Below are 20,858 nucleotides of genomic sequence, written 5' to 3' on the forward strand. Positions count from 1 at the left end.
AAAAACTGTAGTGTAAAGCACCCTTCTGGCAAGACAGTGATGGAGTGAATGATGGTGAAAGTTTTTCTTTTTCGGGCCACCCTGCCTTGGTGGGAATCGGCCGGTGTGATAATATATATATATAAAGAATACATACAAAGGTACAATACCATTACTGGAACAATGTACAAATAACCCACCATCATAAAGTTTCTTTTTCCTATGCGTGGATTATTTGTGTATTATACCAAACATTTCAGAGGTTTTCTAAACTTTCATCAAAAGGTTCAATGACAACATGATGAATATATAATAGGCAGCTTTTCCTTGACCCGCTTTTTTTTGGGGGGGGTATATATCGGATCATTATTTAGTTGAAGCTACAGTTAGAGTAAGAGGTAGATGGGAAAAGAGGAAGGTGGCAACAACAAGTAAGAGGGAGGTGAAAGTGTATAAACTAAGGGAGGAGGAAGTTCGGGTGAGATATAAGCGACTATTGGCAGAAAGGTGGGCTAGTGCAAAGATGAGTAGTGGGGGGGTTGAAGAGGGTTGGAATAGTTTTAAAAATGCAGTATTAGAATGTGGGGCAGAAGTTTGTGGTTATAGGAGGGTGGGGGCAGGAGGAAAGAGGAGTGATTGGTGGAATGATGAAGTAAAGGGTGTGATAAAAGAGAAAAAGGTAGCTTATGAGAGGTTTTTACAAAGCAGAAGTGTTATAAAAAGAGCAGAGTATATGGAGAGTAAAAGAAAGGTAAAGAGAGTGGTGAGAGAGTGCAAAAGGAGAGCAGATGATAGAGTGGGAGAGGCACTGTCAAGAAATTTTAATGAAAATAAGAAAAAATTTTGGAGTGAGTTAAACAAGTTAAGAAAGCCTAGGGAAAATATGGATTTGTCAGTTAAAAACAGAGTAGGGGAGTTAGTAGAGGGGGAGATGGAGGTATTAGGTAGATGGCGAGAATATTTTGAGGAACTTTTAAATGTTAAGGAAGAAACAGAGGCAGTAATTTCATGCACTGGGCAGGGAGGTATACCATCTTTTAGGAGTGAAGAAGAGAAGAATGTAAGTGTGGGGGAGGTACGTGAGGCATTACGTAAAATGAAAGGGGGTAAAGCAGCTGGAACTGATGGGATCATGACAGAAATGTTAAAAGCAGGGGGGGATATAGTGTTGGAGTGGTTGGTACTTCTGTTTAATAAATGTATGAAAGAGGGGAAGGTACCTAGGGATTGGCGGAGAGCATGTATAGTCCCTTTATATAAAGGGAAAGGGGACAAAAGAGACTGTAAAAATTATAGAGGAATAAGCTTACTGAGTATACCAGGAAAAGTGTACGGTAGGGTTATAATTGAAAGAATTAGAGGTAAGACAGAATGGAGGATTGCGGAGGGGCAAGGAGGTTTCAGAGTGGGTAGGGGATGTGTAGATCAAGTGTTTACATTGAAGCATATATGTGAACAGTATTTAGATAAAGGTAGGGAAGTTTTTATTGCATTTATGGATTTAGAAAAGGCATATGATAGAGTGGATAGAGGAGCAATGTGGCAGATGTTGCAAGTATATGGAATAGGTGGTAAGTTATTAAATGCTGTAAAGAGTTTTTATGAGGATAGTGAGGCTCAGGTTAGGGTGTGTAGAAGAGAGGGAGACTACTTCCCGGTAAAAGTAGGTCTTAGACAGGGATGTGTAATGTCACCATGGTTGTTTAATATATTTATAGATGGGGTTGTAAAGGAAGTAAATGCTAGGGTGTTCAGGAGAGGGGTGGGATTAAATTTTGGGGAATCAAATTCAAAATGGGAATTGACACAGTTACTTTTTGCTGATGATACTGTGCTTATGGGAGATTCTAAAGAAAAATTGCAAAGGTTAGTGGATGAGTTTGGGAATGTGTGTAAAGGTAGAAAGTTGAAAGTGAACATAGAAAAGAGTAAGGTGATGAGGGTGTCAAATGATTTAGATAAAGAAAAATTGGATATCAAATTGGGGAGGAGGAGTATGGAAGAAGTGAATGTTTTTAGATACTTGGGAGTTGACGTGTCGGCGGATGGATTTATGAAGGATGAGGTTAATCATAGAATTGATGAGGGAAAAAAGGTGAGTGGTGCGTTGAGGTATATGTGGAGTCAAAAAACGTTATCTATGGAGGCAAAGAAGGGAATGTATGAAAGTATAGTAGTACCAACACTCTTATATGGGTGTGAAGCTTGGATGGTAAATGCAGCAGCGAGGAGACGGTTGGAGGCAGTGGAGATGTCCTGTTTAAGGGCAATGTGTGGTGTAAATATTATGCAGAAAATTCGGAGTGTGGAAATTAGGAGAAGGTGTGGAGTTAATAAAAGTATTAGTCAGAGGGCAGAAGAGGGGTTGTTGAGGTGGTTTGGTCATTTAGAGAGAATGGATCAAAGTAGAATGACATGGAAAGTATATAAATCTATAGGGGAAGGAAGGCGGGGTAGGGGTCGTCCTCGAAAGGGTTGGAGAGAGGGGGTAAAGGAGGTTTTGTGGGCAAGGAGCTTGGACTTCCAGCAAGCGTGCGTGAGCGTGTTAGATAGGAGTGAATGGAGACGAATGGTACTTGGGACCTGACGATCTGTTGGAGTGTGAGCAGGGTAATATTTAGTGAAGGGATTCAGGGAAACCGGTTATTTTCATATAGTCGGACTTGAGTCCTGGAAATGGGAAGTACAATGCCTGCACTTTAAAGGAGGGGTTTGGGATATTGGCAGTTTGGAGGGATATGTTGTGTGTCTTTATATGTGTATGCTTCTGGACTGTTGTATTCTGAGCACCTCTGCAAAAACAGTGATAATGTGCGAGTGTGGTGAAAGTGTTGAATGATGATGAAAGTATTTTCTTTTTGGGGATTTTCTTTCCTTTTTTTTTGGGTCACCCTGCCTCGGTGGGAAACGGCCGACTTGTTGAAAAAAAAAAAAAAAAAAAAATAATTATTTCGGAGAGGCAATTCTTGAATTATACAGTGATGGTGCTTTTAGGCACAACAGTGAAAAAAAAAATACTGTATCAACACTGTACAATGCAAAAGAAATTTTCTGTCCATAATAATACATGCAAAAGTCAATCAGGAGCCAATACTAGTTACTAAAAGAGCCAATGAGAAAAATAAAATTGGTACAATGGAAAATGACAATAGATTGTTCATCCCTTACCACAAAAACATGCCAGAACATGGAAAATATAACCGCTGATGGGAACAAAATTGTATTTCATACCCTAACAAAATAACCACAGTAATTATGTAAACAATTAACTATCTCTAATGTATCCAGTGTATATATGAAATTCTTTGCAGAGACTTTAGAAAAATATATATAGAGCAAACAAGTAAAAACTTTATTTAGTCAAAGATGTTATCAATTAGTCTGTACTTACAAGTAAATAAGATACAAATGCAGCACAAGGACATTCAGTACGGAAATATTTTGTTCAGGGGAGCTTTGTCAATCCAATCCAGACAGACAACAGAGTACAGTATATATAGGCAGGACAAAGTCAGGTGTAGAGCACATGGATGGTCACAGTCACGAGAAATGTCAGGAACTAACAGAGATCACCTGATAGCCATGTTTTGATGAGGTAATATTAATTTGGCCAAAATCCCTGATAAGCCACAACTACCAGTGTTCTAAACTGTATCAGAAGTGCTAATAAACACGTACCCCATACACTTTTGCCTTTGTAAATCATTCTCCTTAATGATCAGTCTGGTTTCATTACACTTCATGAGACATCCATGGGAATTTTGGTATACAATGAAAGAGTAGTTAAGGTTATCCATGCTACAAGCATATTTATGCCTTTTAAAATGTTGTTCAAGGTTCCTCGATATTTCACCAGCATAAATTTTGCCATGTCTGCTACACAGAATGACTAACACCTGTACTAGACTCAGAGAATTTAGTGGATTTCTTCCTCGCAAGATTCTCTGAGGTAGCAGAAGTGATAATAGCTATGTTTTACACCTGGAGAAAGCACTGGAGATGCTAACAAAACTACCACACATAAGCACAATGTAACTCTCAGGTGAGTTATCCCATCTGGCCATATCAATAATGCTTAAGGCTCTCTTCCTGCAACTTTTTGATAAAATGAGAGGAAAAATAAAGTTGGGTGAACACAACAAATACCGAGCACCGCTCCTCAAGGAACTCTGAACTGGAAGGTCTAAGAATCAACATGATTCTATTACAATGCCTTAAGTAAAAGGTTTGCTTACATATCCTTTTCCTCAATTTGTTGGTATTATATACCTGGTAGTTAACACTGACTGAGGAAATGTTTCACCATAAGTGGCTTCTTCAATCAATATAGTCTATTGAAACAAGCAATATACAGTAAATGGTACAGGGAATTAGGTGAGGGGCAAAGATAAGATAAGCAAAGAATGCAGAAATGCAGTGCAGATATTTAATAGCCGGAGATGGTAGGCATGACCTTGCGGGCTGGTGTCATCTAACTGTAACATCCTGGATGGGCAGCAATCAATTTGCCATGTCCTTGGAAATGCACTAGCTACTAGATTTCTGAGATGGATTTTGGTAACTGCCATGGGAACAGCTAAACACCTACATCAGCATAGGTAGTTTCCTTGAATTGCTAGCATATATTCTCCCCATTTCATGAGGTGGGTTTGTGCATTCCTATGCTGGACACAGTTGTTCTGGACATCACAGCTATGTGCACATTAATGTTCTTATACCCTTAGTTCCAGGAATTTCACTGTTTTACCCAAATACATACTGATATCATCATGGCTATTATCCTACTACCATCACCTAGTATGGTATGCACTTTAATTCTTAATATAGTACTTTAATTCTTTAATATTTTGGAATTGAGAAACGCCAAACTCTTTCTCACTCACTCTTAAACAGAGGTTCCGACACATTCACACTAGAAGAAATTACAGTACAGTATTGTCTAAAAACTACGTATGTAAGGTAGTTTGAAAAGTCATAATTATATGCCCAGTCACTTAAAAATATAAGAGTACTATATTTTTGTGTTAAAATTAGTATTTTTATTAGTTAATATGCTCCGGGTAGGGTCACACTGGGTTATTCTGGCGGGTTCACGCTGCTCCAAAATTATCGAATATCACCCTTCATAAAAAGAAATAATTTTTGGGAATTCGCATTGCTTTTAAATTTAGTTCATCTACCGTGTCATCCTATCATCCATGATAGAGTTTGCCCTGTTAAGGGAGCCCCTCTCTTTAGCTGTATTGTGAAATCAGAGCAAAAATCATTTAAAATACACAAGTTTTGACTCTGGAAGAACACATGCAGATGTCTGATCTTTCAGTTTGTCTAACTGTAAACAACAAGCTTACAAGTCATTCCTTATTAGCCTACAACACACAGAGGAAACTTTAGACAGTGTTTCCGTTCATTCTGAACCACAATCAAGTTACAACATTAGTCCATGTCAGACAAACTTTTGAAAAACTTTCCTCTCCAAACTGAGTTAATAGTGAATTACTCCAGCCTCAATATTTTGACTTTTATTATTCTTTACTACATTATTATTTTCACCTTCATGGGGAAGTGCTATATACAGCACCTGGGATACGGGAGGTAACCAGGTTTAATCCAAGGAAGGGTAGTCCTAATTCCTTGAATCAATGCCCTTCACCAGAATCAAGGAAGTTTTTTCCTCATTGAGGGGTCTTCTGCACTTGTTGTGTTGATGCTGTGCTACAATGAAGATTACAGGATGCTATCTTTACTAACTGTTATTACTTTTTTTTTTTTTAAAACACCACCCCACTGTGCATGGAGTAATAACCTTAACATTACCCAACATCTGCTTCATGCTATATTATTTCACAGTGAACTGCATGGTAAATTAACTAATAATATTGGATGTCTTTACTTGTGCATGATGCAGTGTGTCCTGATTGGATTCACTAAAATAAAAGGAACGAAAATTGTACAGTTTGGGTCTTCATAAGTGATGTATGATCACCAGAGCATAGTAGAAGGAACTACCATAAAATATCCAATTATGTTGGAAAATAGTTCAGAGAACCAGCAAGTTGATAAATTAGACACATGATGTGCAACGATTGGGTATCTTTATTGTTGAAATATTTTGCCGCACAGTCCAATACAAAGAAGAATAGTCGAAGAACAGAAGTAGTTTTGAGGCAATCAGTCCCTCAGCCTGGAGTTGACTCCTGGAGTCACAATAAAGATACTCAAGTATTGCATGTGTCTAATTTATCATATCCAAGTATGTTGGTGAATCAGAAATATAGCAATAACAGATTGCAGTATAAAGTCTAAAAACTTGAGTGTTTTGTCCTATAAGATCTATCAGCACTCTTGGCAAACAAAAAGTAAATACAAATCTAGACAAGAATGCCCAAGATAAAACTATGTAACAAAATTAATACTAGCATGAACACACAACACAAATATGAACAATAATGATAAACTAAAATAACTCCTTTCAATCGATAAACTAAAGACCGAAGACTCTTTGATTACATATTGAGGGGATAAAATAAGAAAACCAGATGATACAAACAAATGAAATATGTAAGGTTGAGGGTGTTTGTGAACAGGCAGTGCACAAGAAAGATGAAGAAATGTGTGGACAGCCTTCATCAAACAGTAGATAAATTTAGAACGAGGGTAAATTTACTTGAAATGAAAATTAAGAACAAATTTCCTTTTGGGATTCTGATAATAAATCTATCACTTGACACATCAAGGGGTTCAGTTATTTTTTAATGTATAGAAAGAGACTGTAATGATTAAGCAGCAGATCAATGGATGGTAGCTGGAGCTACTCTTAATCTTGGTAGCTCCAGTAGATAGTTGTTACAGGGCTGATAATTTTCAAGAGAGGTGCCTTGAAGCTCAAGCGTTCTTTATCCTAATAACTGGAGCTCTCCTTTCCTTCCTTGCATTGAACCTGGTTTTCTTCCGTTCCCCAGGCAGTGTGTAACCCCCTACCAGTTTTGTGCCTTGCCTGATTATTTTTATAATAAATAATAATAATAATAATAAGTACAATGCCTGCACTTTAAAGGAGGGGTTTGGGATATTGGCAGTTTGGAGGGATATGTTGTGTATCTTTATATGTGTATGCTTCTAAACTGTTGTATTCTGAGCACCTCTGCAAAAACAGTGATAATGTGTGAGTGTGGTGAAAGTGTTGAATGATGATGAAAGTATTTTCTTTTTGGGGATTTTCTTTCTTTTTTGGGTCACCCTGCCTTGGTGGGAGACGGCCGACTTGTTGAAAAAAAAAAAAAAAAATTGTTTTTCTTTTTGGGCCACCTTGCCTCGATGGGATACAGTCAGTTGGTTGAAAGTAATAATAATAATAATAATAATAATAATAATAATAATAATAATAATAATAATAATAATAATAATAATAATAATAATAATTAATAATAATTAATAATAATAATAATAATAATAATAATAATAATAATAAATCATAATCATAATAATAATACTGCAGGGCTAATAAAAGTCCATGTGTCACAGACTATTATCTTTTTAAGGAGTCTCCACAAGATGTTACGCAGTCACATGTGCAACAGCAGCAGTAGTGACTAAGCTAGAGGTCAATGATCCCAAATTCAAATCTTGCGCATCACCTAGTTATCAGCCCATCTTATACCCAGCCACTGTGAAACAAGATGATAAGTTTATCAGAGGTCTGCCATGCATCCAAAATTGAGATAGTCGTACATTTACCTCTAGTTGACTGTCATTGAATGTTGCCTTCATCTACACTCCACTGTTACCCCAGCTGGTACCCCCCATACCCCAGATAATAATAATAATAATAATAATAATAATAATCACAATAATAATCTTTATTTCTACAAGTACAACCTATACAGGCCTAGCTGACATCAATGACATATAGAAGGCCCCTGGTTATGCAGAACATTTCGGGCAAATTAGGATAATTTTGTTCCCCGTGATGCAACCCACACCAGTCAACTAACACCCAGGTACCTAATTTACTCCAAAACTCTTTTACCACACTTCTCATTCCTCACAAACCCACAGACACAAGTGAAAGTGTAAGTCAGGAGCCAAATACTGCATCTAGACCACAGCTACTTTAAGTCAGTGTTTCTCAATGAGCATTCTCACTCTCACAAATACTCTTACCATAATTGATGAATTATACACATGTGCAATATCTGGGTATCTTCATTTAAGAGACTTTTCAACCTATCAGTATTACTGTATATAGCATTGCTCTAATTATCTCATAGTTGTGGTCAAGCACTCACTCATCCATCAACTCTCTACTTGGTTTCAAAACACATAGTGCCACTGCTGCTTCATTCACTACACCTTCCACTACCTGCCTCGCATCAACCACCACCACCACAATTACACTTTCTCTGCAATGACAAGGATTTCTATCATTGTCAATTTGCTTACCTTCCAAACACACACACACACAACTGCTATTCTCTATTTTATATTCATTTTTCTATCTTCCCTTAAATTTTATATAGTATATGTTGTCTAGATCTAATTTAGTTTCTACTATTTACTCATACAGCATGTCACATTCAAGCAATTTCTCTACAGTATCTTATTGACCTGATTCGTTTTGATTCCTCCTTTCTCTTCTCTCTTCAAATTACTAATGTTTGCTGTCAATTTCAACCTTCAAAATTTTCCTCTAAAACTTACTATTTATAATCAAGTTTTTTGTTTACATAATTATCTTTAACTCACCATTGGCTCACATTCCTTCTAATCATTATTTGTGAACCATCTCTGTTTTCTAATTTCTTATTTTAAATTTCTTCCCTTATTCCTTTCCCCTCCTTTCAAACCCATATTGATCTGTGCTTGCATGTCTCAATAACCCTTCACTTTGGTTCCAACCTTACTGACACCACCCTCAACTGGGAGTTTTGAGCTCGAGTCCCATGGGTTCTTAGCCAGGCATTCAAGCCATGGCATCTCTATACCTTACACCTGATCTCAGCAAAGCTGAACATAATTAAACACAAGTATTACCCATTGAGTAGAAACTTAACCCATTCGGGTTGAAAGCAAGCCCAATAATGTGAAAATTAATCTCAGACAGGCAGAAATACTGTTTTCAGGATATCTGAAATTGATTACAGCATATAGTATAACATATTTTCTAATCCAGTAAGACAAAATTTAGTGCAAATAATATATTTTGTGATGGGATTCAGGGAAACCGGTTAGCCAGACCTGAGTCCTGGACATGGGAAGTACAATGCTCACACTTTAAAGGAGGGGTTTAGGATATTGGCTGTTTGGAGTGACATCTAAACTGTCATATCTAAGCACCTCTACAAAGACAGTGATTAAGTGTGAATGATGGTGGTGAAAGTGTTGAATGATGGTGAAAGCGTTTCTTTCTTTTTTGGGTCACCCTGCCTCGGTGTGAGACGGTTGACATGTTAAAAAAAAATTATTAATGCATGATTCCTTTATTTCCCAGCATGACTGACTTGGGAGAGGAGAGAAGATCCTTCAGATGACTTTGACTATTTTTAGAAAATTAGAAAGAAAACTTGTGGCAATCAAGTTTATGTTTGTCATTTCATATATGGCATGCTTATAACTCAAGTTGCAAGTTTCGTCAGAATTAAACAGATACAGTACATAATTTAATTAAGTGAACACTGAAAATATGAACATGTATCTCACTCGTAAAACAAGACGTTAAAAAAGTGTGCGGTAACTCTGCAATCAAGACAATACTCACTGTAACTGGAACGCGGGTCGACAACACCACATTACTCCTGCGGACACATGCACCAAATTAACTCTAACATGCTGACGCTAATCAACTAATTGTAAGCTGCCAAGTTTAGCAAAAGTATTACCTGGTATTTAGACTTTACAACTGAAAAGCCCTACAGTTAATTATCCTCATAATTTTAATTTTATTAATACGTACTATTATGCTAGGCAGAAATAGTGTAATTTAATACAGCGTTTCACTCAAACCTTAAACAGAGTGAACTAAGAACTGTCACAAGAATTACTTTTTTATAAGAATTAAGAAAAATATACCTATACTGTATAAGATTTTATAAGATTTAAGAAGATACCTGTACTATGTAAGATTTAAGAAAAATATACATGTGCAGTATTTCCTCATTTATTTCACATATAACGACACTGAGGAATGTAAGAAAATACTTACAACCTAAATATATTTACCAAACAAAATTACTTAAAAGCATAAAGTTCAAATATTAATAAGAAATCCAGATGGTGCTACAACAAGCTAACTCAAGAAACATTAAAGCTGATGCAGTGAAAGTGAACTCCTTAATGTATTAATCTTTGTTAGCATCTATGTGTAGTACATGTACCATATTTAAAATAACAGCACCTGAACAGCAAAAATTGTTCAGGTAGAGATGGTATCTGCAAGAGAGCACTGAGTGTGATGCACACAATCTGACTGGCATTCAACTTGAGCCACACAAGATTCTTAAGATGAATGTCATTTGATTTTACATTTTCTAGCCACTACTGCACTACTTATGCTAAAACCCTAGCATCATAATGTTCTTTACACTAAGGCATTAACACCCTAATATTGTCACAACCTAGATACTAACACACCACAGTACATACTAATGCTGCTGTCCTAGCACCCCTAGTAATGTCAAAGCAACTATGGTAGGCATTATTAAAGCCAGAACCTACAGTGGTTTAAAAATGTTGATCCTGACAAACTAAATGTATGTTAAAACTGTATGTTAAAACAAACTTTTCACACTTTAACCTTTAAATTTATAATGTTGCTTATCAAACATCATAATGCAACAGAAAACACTCAAACTCATACCTAGGTATCCCAATGACCATAACTGATTTAGACAATTCACATCAAAATAAATACTACATGATACACTGTACTACAAGCTTCACTGACTTTAATCCACTGCCTGATAGACTTTCCTGCCAAATTTTGCTAGAAGACCACATAGATCATTAATACATATATGCTAAGAACACTGATGGGGGCCCAATACTGATCCTTGTGGTACTCAGTGGTTACATTCTCAGCCTGATACTTCATCCTTTATGGTATATGTATCTCTGTTTTCTATTGTTCTAGTCCCGTATCCATGGTAATACAGTACATGCTAATACCTTTGATTCTCTAATCTGTTAAGTAGCCTCTTATGATGCATGTAGTTTGAAACTTTTTTTTTTTTTTTAGTCTAGGCATAAGCACTCCACTCATTACTGTTGCTCCTGACTGACCTAGGTTTCTCTCGGTTTCTCTCTCATACATCACTATATGGTTTATGATGAATGACCAATCGTTTCTATAGCCATGTTAATGCTCTGAAGAAATGATCGATTTCTAGATGCTCAACAAGTCGTATCCTTATAATCACTTCCATCAATTTACATGCTCCTCTCATTAGGGACAATGGTCTGTAGTTAAGGGATTTCTACCCATCTTTAATGTTACCAGTGTATGTGCATGCATGTGTGACTGCATGTGGATGTGAGCATATCATTGTGTGCTTTTGTGCGTACAACGTACAGTAACAAACAACCAATAACATATAAAAAAAAGGTTTTATAGTTAACATGCATATTTACATATGGTAGAATCAGACTTCATTCATAATGTTAACCCAGGAGGGTTAATAACCCAGAATAACTTAAGACAGCTAATTCCACTGGGGTCTTATTTTTAGGTCCTTTTCCAGGATGCATCCCATAATAGCCAACTCACAGACATTTATTTACTCCTAAGTAACAAGGTATATGTGAATGTACTGTACACAAGAATATGTATGTACATATGTATGTACTGTACTATACATATATACTGTATATAGAGTAGTGCATACACATGTATGATATACATATACATTATATGTGCAATCTATGTGTTACTGAATTTAAGGGTTGCATGATTGTGCACGAAAGCCATTTCATGTCAGTCTCTCATCATGATGCATGCCACCCATGAATAATTCAAGGTCAGGGGAAAATATTGATCCATTTATCTATAATCAACATTTCTGGCTACTAAGCACTAAATGCACTTCACAAAACATACAACTAAATGGGGGCTAAGATGTTCAAGTTGAAATACTGAAACTTTCAAAGCTATTTCTAGCTAATGAACCCACAGAGGAATGCTTGACTTTATCATAATAGCACTACTGAAATTTCCCAGTTAATTAAAGCTGACAGATTTCATGTGTATGAAACCCATCCCGAGTGATCAAGTATGACAGGAGAAACAAGGGTACTTTTCAGTTTTCACCCTGTAACTTTATATAAAAGGGTAGCTGCACACTGATGATTTACTTAATTGTGAGGGAGACAGTGATAAAGACAGCAATTCTGAGTAACCATCAGCAATTATAGGACGTCCAGTGGGGGAGGGTACAGGATAGACAGAATCACATCTTTCTACCAACCAACTACTAATGGAACCCCCAGTTAATTGGTCTTACCTGTGTATTTAAGACATGAGCAGTAAACTACATTAGAATAGGATTCAAAAATAACTCTTATCTACTACCATTCACTATACTTTAAACAAAGAATACAATTAAAACCAATTTAATAAAAAAATTATGGCGCTGTCCAATTTTGTCACAAACACTAGTGTTCTAAAAAGAAAGTCTTACATTCATCAGAAAAGACTTTTAATTATCTAATTCAACCCAAACATTCATGTCTTCTCTCACATCTACATCAACTCCAAAAATGTACCAGTCAAGTTTATTGATTTTTCAGAGAAATATAGTATATTTTGCAGCATTTATAGACTATACATCTCTAGCCTAATAACAAAACATAAGAATTACATAAACTTGGTACTATAGTCACAGGGAAGAACTAAGCCTGTAGGAGTCAACAGTCCCGAGGAAATGGGAGATAATTATCAGGTATGATCCAAGGAAGTAGAGGGTAGTTCCAGTTCCTTGGATCGTGAGCCCTTTGCCAGCATCAAGGCACCCTTTTGAAGAAGAACTTAGATAAAGAGAACAAATCTCGGACACTAAATACCTATAAGTATCTCCACGCTGACAAATGCTTCTCCAATCTTCTCCGATACACCTTATACAGTATTTTACTGTTGGTATTCTGTTCAAAATAAAAAAATTCAGTGGGGGTCACTGTTACTCCATGATCCTGTACAAACACCCGTGTGAGCGTGACTCAAACTGTTACACCATGATGCTATATAAACTCTTAGTGTGGCTCAAACTATATACAAGAGGACGACCATATCCGCGGGTCCGGTTTCCGCTGTTTCAGTTATCTGCAGTTTACAGTGGAATGAAAATAACCCTTAATTTTGCTTAGTAATGGCCCCAAAGTGCAAAAGCAGTGATGGTAACAGTTCTTCAAAATGAAATCCTTCCCATCAGTGAAACAGTGCTAATTCTTGATTTACTGCGCATAATTTATCAATAACTTTATCTCAGGTATGAATGTAAACGAAAAACGGCTTAACCACAGGGTTTACTACTATCAGTGGTAGGTCTTGGAAAGTATTCCCTGCAGATATGGGAGTCCTAATGTATATATCTTTTACACTATCTATTACACCATGATTCAATACAAACAATGGTGTGAGCATGGCTCACGTCATTACACCTTAATGCTTTACAAACTCTAGTGTGATTCACACTGCTAATATCTCTCACTCCATCATCATATACAAATACTACTGTAATGAGTATCACCTCTAAATAAATTAAAATAATCACAAAGCAAGCTAATTCCAAAGGAAAAAAAACAAACTTTAAGTACCTTCCTTCATAAATTACAACTCTTAAGCAAAAAAATATTGTTTAATATGCTCCACGAGCACCTACCTTATTCACTCATGTCGCAAGGACACAAGTTTCGGTAGCAGATCTACTTCCTGTTCAGCTTTGACTCTGAAAAATAAACTACATAAGAATGTGTAACTTGTACAGGTACATCGATTTTCCGGACACTGATGGTCCAGAAACTCTTATAATCCATACAGATTTACGAGCAGGAACTCGAAATTCCCATGGCAGTGGTTTTACCACCTAACTGTACATCACTTATCTAACTCCAAGACCAAGGAATACTGCACTCTCTAAAGGCGAAAAACTCAGTAACCCGGAAAGGCTCTGGAACCAAAAGGTTTGGAACATCAATGCTTTACCTGTATTGCAAAGAAAGTGAAACAGATCCAGAAATGTTCTAAAGGATAGCGGGAGTCAAAATCAGTTAAATGGGTGGGGTTTTTGTTTAAAATGCTATAGTATTTTGACAGTCTTTTGCTTTTGTTGTCACAAAGCAGCTTTTATTTTAATAACTTTTTTTTAGGACACTATCAGACATTCCAGGAAAGCACATTTATTACCCTCCTTCCCTTCCCCAAGATTCACCATTGAAAGGAAATTACTGAAAGGTACATTTACATTGTTTTAATATTCTATTCAACCCAATTAAATACCACAACATTGTACAGTGGAACCCCGGTTTACGATCACCTCCCAATACGACCAATTATGAAAGTGTATTTATGTAGGTTCGTTTGTACGTGTATGTTTGGGGGTCTGAAATCGACTAATCTAATTCACAATATTCCTTATGGGAACAAATTCGTTCAGTACTGGTACCTGAACATACTTATGGAATGAAATAATATCGTAAACCGGGGGTCCACTGTACAGTGGACCCCCGGTTAACGACATTTTTTCACTCCAGAAGTATGTTCAGGTGCCAGTACTGACCGAATTTGTTCCCATAAGGAATATTGTGAAGTAGATTAGTCCATTTCAGACCCCCAAACATACACTTACAAACGCACTTACATAAATACACTTACATAATTGGCCGCATTTGGAGGTGATCGTTATGCGGGCAAACGCACTTACATAAATACACTTACATAATTGGCCGCATTCGGAGGTGATTGTTATGCGGGGGTCCACTGTACTTCATGAAATGGTTAACTAAACTAAATACTATATACAGTACTGCATCATGGTTCACTCTTTGCTGAAATGATAAATTCATCAGAAAATACTTCTAGTGGATCTTAGCGAAGTATATTGTATCAAATTACCTTTCCCAAAAATACACTGTATACAGTACGTATCTTTTAACTGAACACTTATCAAGGCTAAGGGACTGAACACTTATCAAGGCTAAGGGACTGAACACTTATCAAGGCTGAAGGGACTGACTACATACTTATCAAGGCTAAAGGACTGAACACTTATCAAGGCTGAAGGACTGAATACCTCAAAATTACCCCTCCACTTCTTCCAATGTCTCCTATATTTATTCACCATACTCGCTTGAAAAAGTTGTTGTTTGGTGAAACATCTCATCAATAACAAAGGTACCAAGGTGTTGCACATTTGTCTTTTTCACCCACCTACTGTCCCTATTCATTCTGCAAAAAAATATACACCTAGGAGTTTGTCTACTGTTGTGGACCACATCCTGAGGAAAGTGGCCCAGGACCTCAACAAAAATATGCCATTAAGACACATGTGCAACATCTGGGTATCTTTATTGTAGACGTTTCGCCATCCAGCGGCTTTATCAATACAAATTCCAGGACATAACTTGAAGACAGTAGAACTATGTACAGATGAGGTAATCAGTCCCTCAACCTAGGAGTAGGTGCAAAGAGCACCGTAGTCGTGCTTTTCGCACCTACTCCAAGGTTGAGGGACTGACTACCTCATCTTCTGTACATAGTTCTACTGTCTTCAAGTTATGTCCTGGAATTTGTATTGATAAAGCCACTGGATGGCGAAACGTCTACAATAAAAATACCCAGATGTTGCACATGTGTCTTAATTTCATCTTGTCAGTATTGTATACCATTCTTACACAAAAATATGCCACATTGACTTAATAATAATAATAATAATATTAATAATAACATCTTTATTTACAAGTACATGTACAAGGTATACAGGCCTAGCTGACATCAATGACATACTACTATATAGAAAGCAGCTTGTTATGCAGAGTATTTCCCATAAGTTAGGTCAGTTTTGTCCCAGGATGCGACCCACACCAGTCGATTAACACCCAGGTACCCATCTTACTGATGGGTGAACACAGACAACCGGTGTAAGGAAAAAAGTCCAATGTTTCCACCCCTTCACCGGGAATCAAACCCAAACCCTCACCATGTGAAGCGAGAGCTTTTGCCACCAAACCATAGGGCACTGCAAAACTTTCTTGAGTTATCCTAGGTTAATAATCTGGTCATATAGTGTTACTACAGTAAGAAAAGTATAGTGATCCTTGAGTGCAAAATGCCTAAAAAGAGGATCTGGATTATTAACCCAGAGGGCCTTCTGAACCTTTTCTCCAGGATGAGGCACGACAGTCAACTAATACCCAAGTACCTACTTACTACTAGGTTAACCTTTTCCCTAGGATGAGACACAACCATCAACTAACACCCAGGTACCTACTTACTACTAGGTGAACCTCTTCTCCAGGACGAGACATGAACATCAACTAACACCCAGGTACCTACTTACTACTAGGGGAACCTCTTCACCAAGATGAGACACAACCATCAACTAACACCCAGATACCTACTTACTACTAGGTGAACCTCTTCCCCAGGATGAGACATGACCGTCAACTAACTCCCAGGTACCTAAATAACCTGCACATAAAAGAGAGAAGCTTACGACGGACCGAAACATCGTCGTAAGCTTCTCTCTTTTATGTGCGGGTTATTTGTGTAACGTTCCAGTCACGGTATTGTGCCTTTTTTGTTATCCCAGGTACCTACTTACTACTAGGTGAACCTCTTCCCAAGATGAGACACGACTGTTAACTAACGCCCAGGTACCTACTTATTACTAGGTCAGCCTCTTCCCCAGGATGAGACATGACTGTCAACACCCAGGTACTTACTTACTACTAAGTGAACCTCTTCCCCAAGATGAGATACGACCTCAACTAACACCCAGGTACCTACTTACTACTAGGTGAACCTCTCCCCCGGGATGAGACACGACCATCAACTAACGCCCAGGTAATTACTTACTCCCAAGTGAACCTCTTCTCCAGGATAAGACATGACCATCAACTAACACCCAGGTACCTACTTAGTACTAGGTGTACCTCTTTCCCAGGATGAGACATGACCATCAACTAACACCCAGGTACCTACTTACTCCCAGGTGAACCTCTTCTCCAGGATGAGACATGACTCAACTAACACCCAGGTACCTACTTACTCCCAGTTGAACCTCGTCTCCAGGATGAGACATGACCATCAACTTACACCCAGGTATCTACTTACTCTCAGGTGAACCTCTTCTCCAGGATGAGACATGACTGTCAACTAACACCCAGGTACCTACATACTACTAGGTGAACCTCTTCCCCAGGATGAGACACGACCGTCAACTAACACCCAGGTACCTACTTACTCCCGAACCTCTTCTCAAGGATGAGACACGACCGTCAACTAACACCCAGGTACCTACTTACTCCCAGGTGACCCACTTCTCCAGGATGAGACATGACCATCAACTAACACACAGGTACCTACTTACTCCCGAACCTCTTCTCAAGGATGAGACACGACCGTCAACTAACACCCAGGTACCTACTTACTACTAGGTGAACAAAGGCAACATTTGAGGAAACATGCCCAACTTTTCCACTTGTGCCGGAATCGAACCCAGGTACTCTAGGTGAACCTAAGGAGCTCTCCCCCTAACACCTGCATATAAACATGCGAGGAAGGTGTATAACCTGAAAATATATGCCACAACATCCAAAAACTGTAAGTGTGAGAAATAATTACACCTTGACACTATATATGCAACTCAAATAAAATGCCTCGAGGATATACTTAAAACCTGACAGCATATACATCAATAACTGTTAAGTATCATCTGAAATTAAAAAAAATTGTCATGGCAGTATATTCCCCAATACCCACAGGCGAAAAAGTTAAAAAAATGAGTTACTAAGAATTTAAGTGTAGCTGCGTCGTACAAGAAGCTTCAGAAACTAATCCTTGTGACATCTCCTGGTGTCTGTGGGGCTTATCCATCAGGAACCTCATTGATAGGGTCATCCTTCGGACCAGTGGGTTAATGCTCTTACCTAAAAAGACGGAAAAGAGACTTAAATCCCGATAAAAGCTTTGTAAATGTGCTGAGTGAGTGGTGCGATCAGCTGGCCTCCTCTCACTGTTGTTATCGTCTGTTGTGACTTCCAACCCAGAACCAAGTATGGAAAACTTTCCCCGTGAAATCATATTTCCCAGCTTTGTACGCCAATTCTACCATAATTTCCACTTATAACGATAACATACTTATCCCCTCAAAAAAACCCGAATTCACCAACTGCCCGGAATTAGGAATTATAATGGAAATTATCCGGTTTTTGGAAAGCATGCATATTTTGCCTGTGTCCCGGCAGGAGCAGTCGATAGGCTGCTCCCACCAGTTCATTCACTCCAGCTAATTTTCCTTTTTCTCACGACATATTTTCCTATCGTTTTCTCTTGGTTTTTGACCCTCGGACTATATTCTTTTCTCGCTTCTACGTCTGTGTATGATGGTTTATCTGCGGGGCATCGTTCATGTGCAAGAGGATAATTAATAATGTGATGGTCTTAGATTAGTTGTGTGCGTGTATAGGCTAGCGTATGTGTTCATGTGTACGTGTGCATACAGGAGTGTGCGTGTATAAGCTAGCGTATGTGTCCATTTGTATGAGGGCATACATGTGTGTGTATAGGCAAGTGTATGTATTCATGGGAACGTGTGCATACATGAGTTTGCTTGTATGGACTAGCGTATGTAGACGTATGCGTTCGTGTGTGCGTGTATAGGTTAGCGTATGCGTTCCTGGGTACGTGTACTCATCTATTTGTATTCGCCTATTTATTGTTGCAGGGGTCGATTCATAGCTCCCGACGCCGCCTCTGCGCTAGCCGCTACTAGGTCCACTTTCTCCCTGCTCCATGAGCTTTATCGAACCTCTTCTTAAAGCTATGTATAGATCCTGCTTCCACTACATCACACTCCAGATTGTTCCACATCATGACAACTCTATGACTGAAGAAATACTTCTTGACAATCCTGTGACTCATTTAAGTTTTCAGCTTCCACTTGTGACCCCTGGTTGCTGTGTCCCATCTCTGAAACATTCCGTCCCTATCCAGCTTGTCAATTCCTCTTAGTACTTTATATGTCGTTATCATGTCCCTCCTATTCCTCCTGTCCTCCATTATCGTTAGGTCGATTTCCCTTAACTTTTCCTTGCAAGACATACCCCTTAGTTCCAGGACTAGTCTTGTTGTAAACCTTTGCACTGTCTCTAATTTCTTGACGTGTTTGACCAGGTGTGGATTCCATAATGGTGCTGCATACTCCAGTATGGGCCTGACTTACACGGTGTACAATGTCTTGATGCACTTAGATGTCGAAGCGCTATTTTTAGGTTTACCAGGCGCCTATATGTTGCAGCAGTTATTTAGTTGGTGTGCGTCTCAGATATTGTGGAAAATTGCATTTATTTGAATGTAACTAATTATGTACATAACAGTAAATGATAACAAAGATAATTATTATTTATCAATGTTACATAGACAAGTAGGAATTTGGGACACCTAGGTCGCAAAAAATGTCCCCCTTCGATACCTACCACTGTCATAACCACAAGTTGCTCTGGACCTATTAATTAAATGAAATATACATACACCAGGAATACTGGTAAATATATAAATTTGTGGACTGTATATTAAAAGTAATAAATGGTTATATATATACACAATTACATAACAGAAGGAAAATATATCTTAATATCACTCACCAATTTGACTGGAGATTAATGTGTATCATACTCAGGAAACCTCACTCTAACTAAATCTATGAAAATAATGCTGGCCAGAATTACACACAAATCTAGAGAGCTTATCTGAGGTTCCTGGAGAGGTCTTGTCCAGTCGCCTGATATCTCAAGTTATGCAGGAATGCATATCCACCAATTTCGCCTCCTATTTGAGAGGTGTCAACACAATTTTAACCTCTAGAGCACGAAAAATTCTTCCCATTACACCAACGTTTGTACAAAATTCAAAACCAAGATGGCGAGTCTCGTCTGCGCAGACGCAGGCTTTCCGTTTTCTATGACATAAATATTATTAAATACAGTATGGCCATCTATTTACATATAAATACTGAATTTCTGGAAAATATATACAGTATTTTCCACAGATATGCTGGGTATGATGCTCATCCCAATATATTTTTCTTTAAGTGAGTTTTGCAGCCTTTGACCTCTCAGGTTGTACTCCGTCTGCGGTCTTCTTTGTCCATCCCCAAACTTCAAGACTTTACACTTCGTTAAACTTCAGGAGCCATTTGTCAAACCAGGCTTACAGCCTGTCCAGATAATTATAAACTTACCTGACCCTCATTCACTTGTATTCTCCTCATTAGCTTCACATCGTCTGCGAACAGGGACACCTCCGACTCTATCCCGTCATGTCATTCACTTATGCTAGAAACAGCACCGGACCTAGGACTGATCCTTGTGGAACACAACTTGACACATGCACCCACTCTAACACCACGTCTTTGTTTACATTCAGTGCGTCTTTTACATTCAGTGCGTCTTTGTTTACATTCGATGTTTTTTGTTTACGTTCAGTGCGTCTTTGTTTACATTCGATGTTTTTTTGTTTACATTCAGTGCGTCTTTGTTTACATTCGATGTTTTTTGTTTACATTCAGTGCGTCTTTGCATTCAATGCGTCTTTGTTTACATTCAATGCGTCTTTGTTCACATTCACTGCGTATTTGTTTACATCAAAGGCATCTTTGTTTACATTCGATGAG

The 20,858-nt window shown here is 38.0% G+C and overlaps 1 protein-coding gene across 5 annotated transcripts in view; it reads right to left on the reverse strand.

The window, feature by feature from the left end:
* Positions 1-18,207, reverse strand: part of LOC128686959 (tripartite motif-containing protein 2) — a 43,960-nt gene extending 25,753 nt beyond the window's left edge. For 2 of the 5 annotated variants that reach the window (XM_053774271.2, XM_053774267.2), the window contains exons 1-3: positions 18,115-18,207; positions 13,848-13,913; positions 9,737-9,773 (exon numbers count right to left, since the gene is read on the reverse strand). In XM_053774271.2, the coding sequence (XP_053630246.1) occupies positions 9,737-9,768 (32 nt within the window). In that variant the 5' untranslated portion in view covers positions 9,769-9,773; positions 13,848-13,913; positions 18,115-18,207. The other 3 variants (XM_053774268.2, XM_053774270.2, XM_053774269.2) reach the window with 3 other exon arrangements.
* Positions 18,208-20,858: the final 2,651 nt, after the last annotated feature.

Source organism: Cherax quadricarinatus, unplaced genomic scaffold (genome assembly GCF_038502225.1).
Source record: "Cherax quadricarinatus isolate ZL_2023a unplaced genomic scaffold, ASM3850222v1 Contig50, whole genome shotgun sequence".
In the NCBI taxonomy this organism is placed as follows: domain Eukaryota; kingdom Metazoa; phylum Arthropoda; class Malacostraca; order Decapoda; family Parastacidae; genus Cherax; species Cherax quadricarinatus.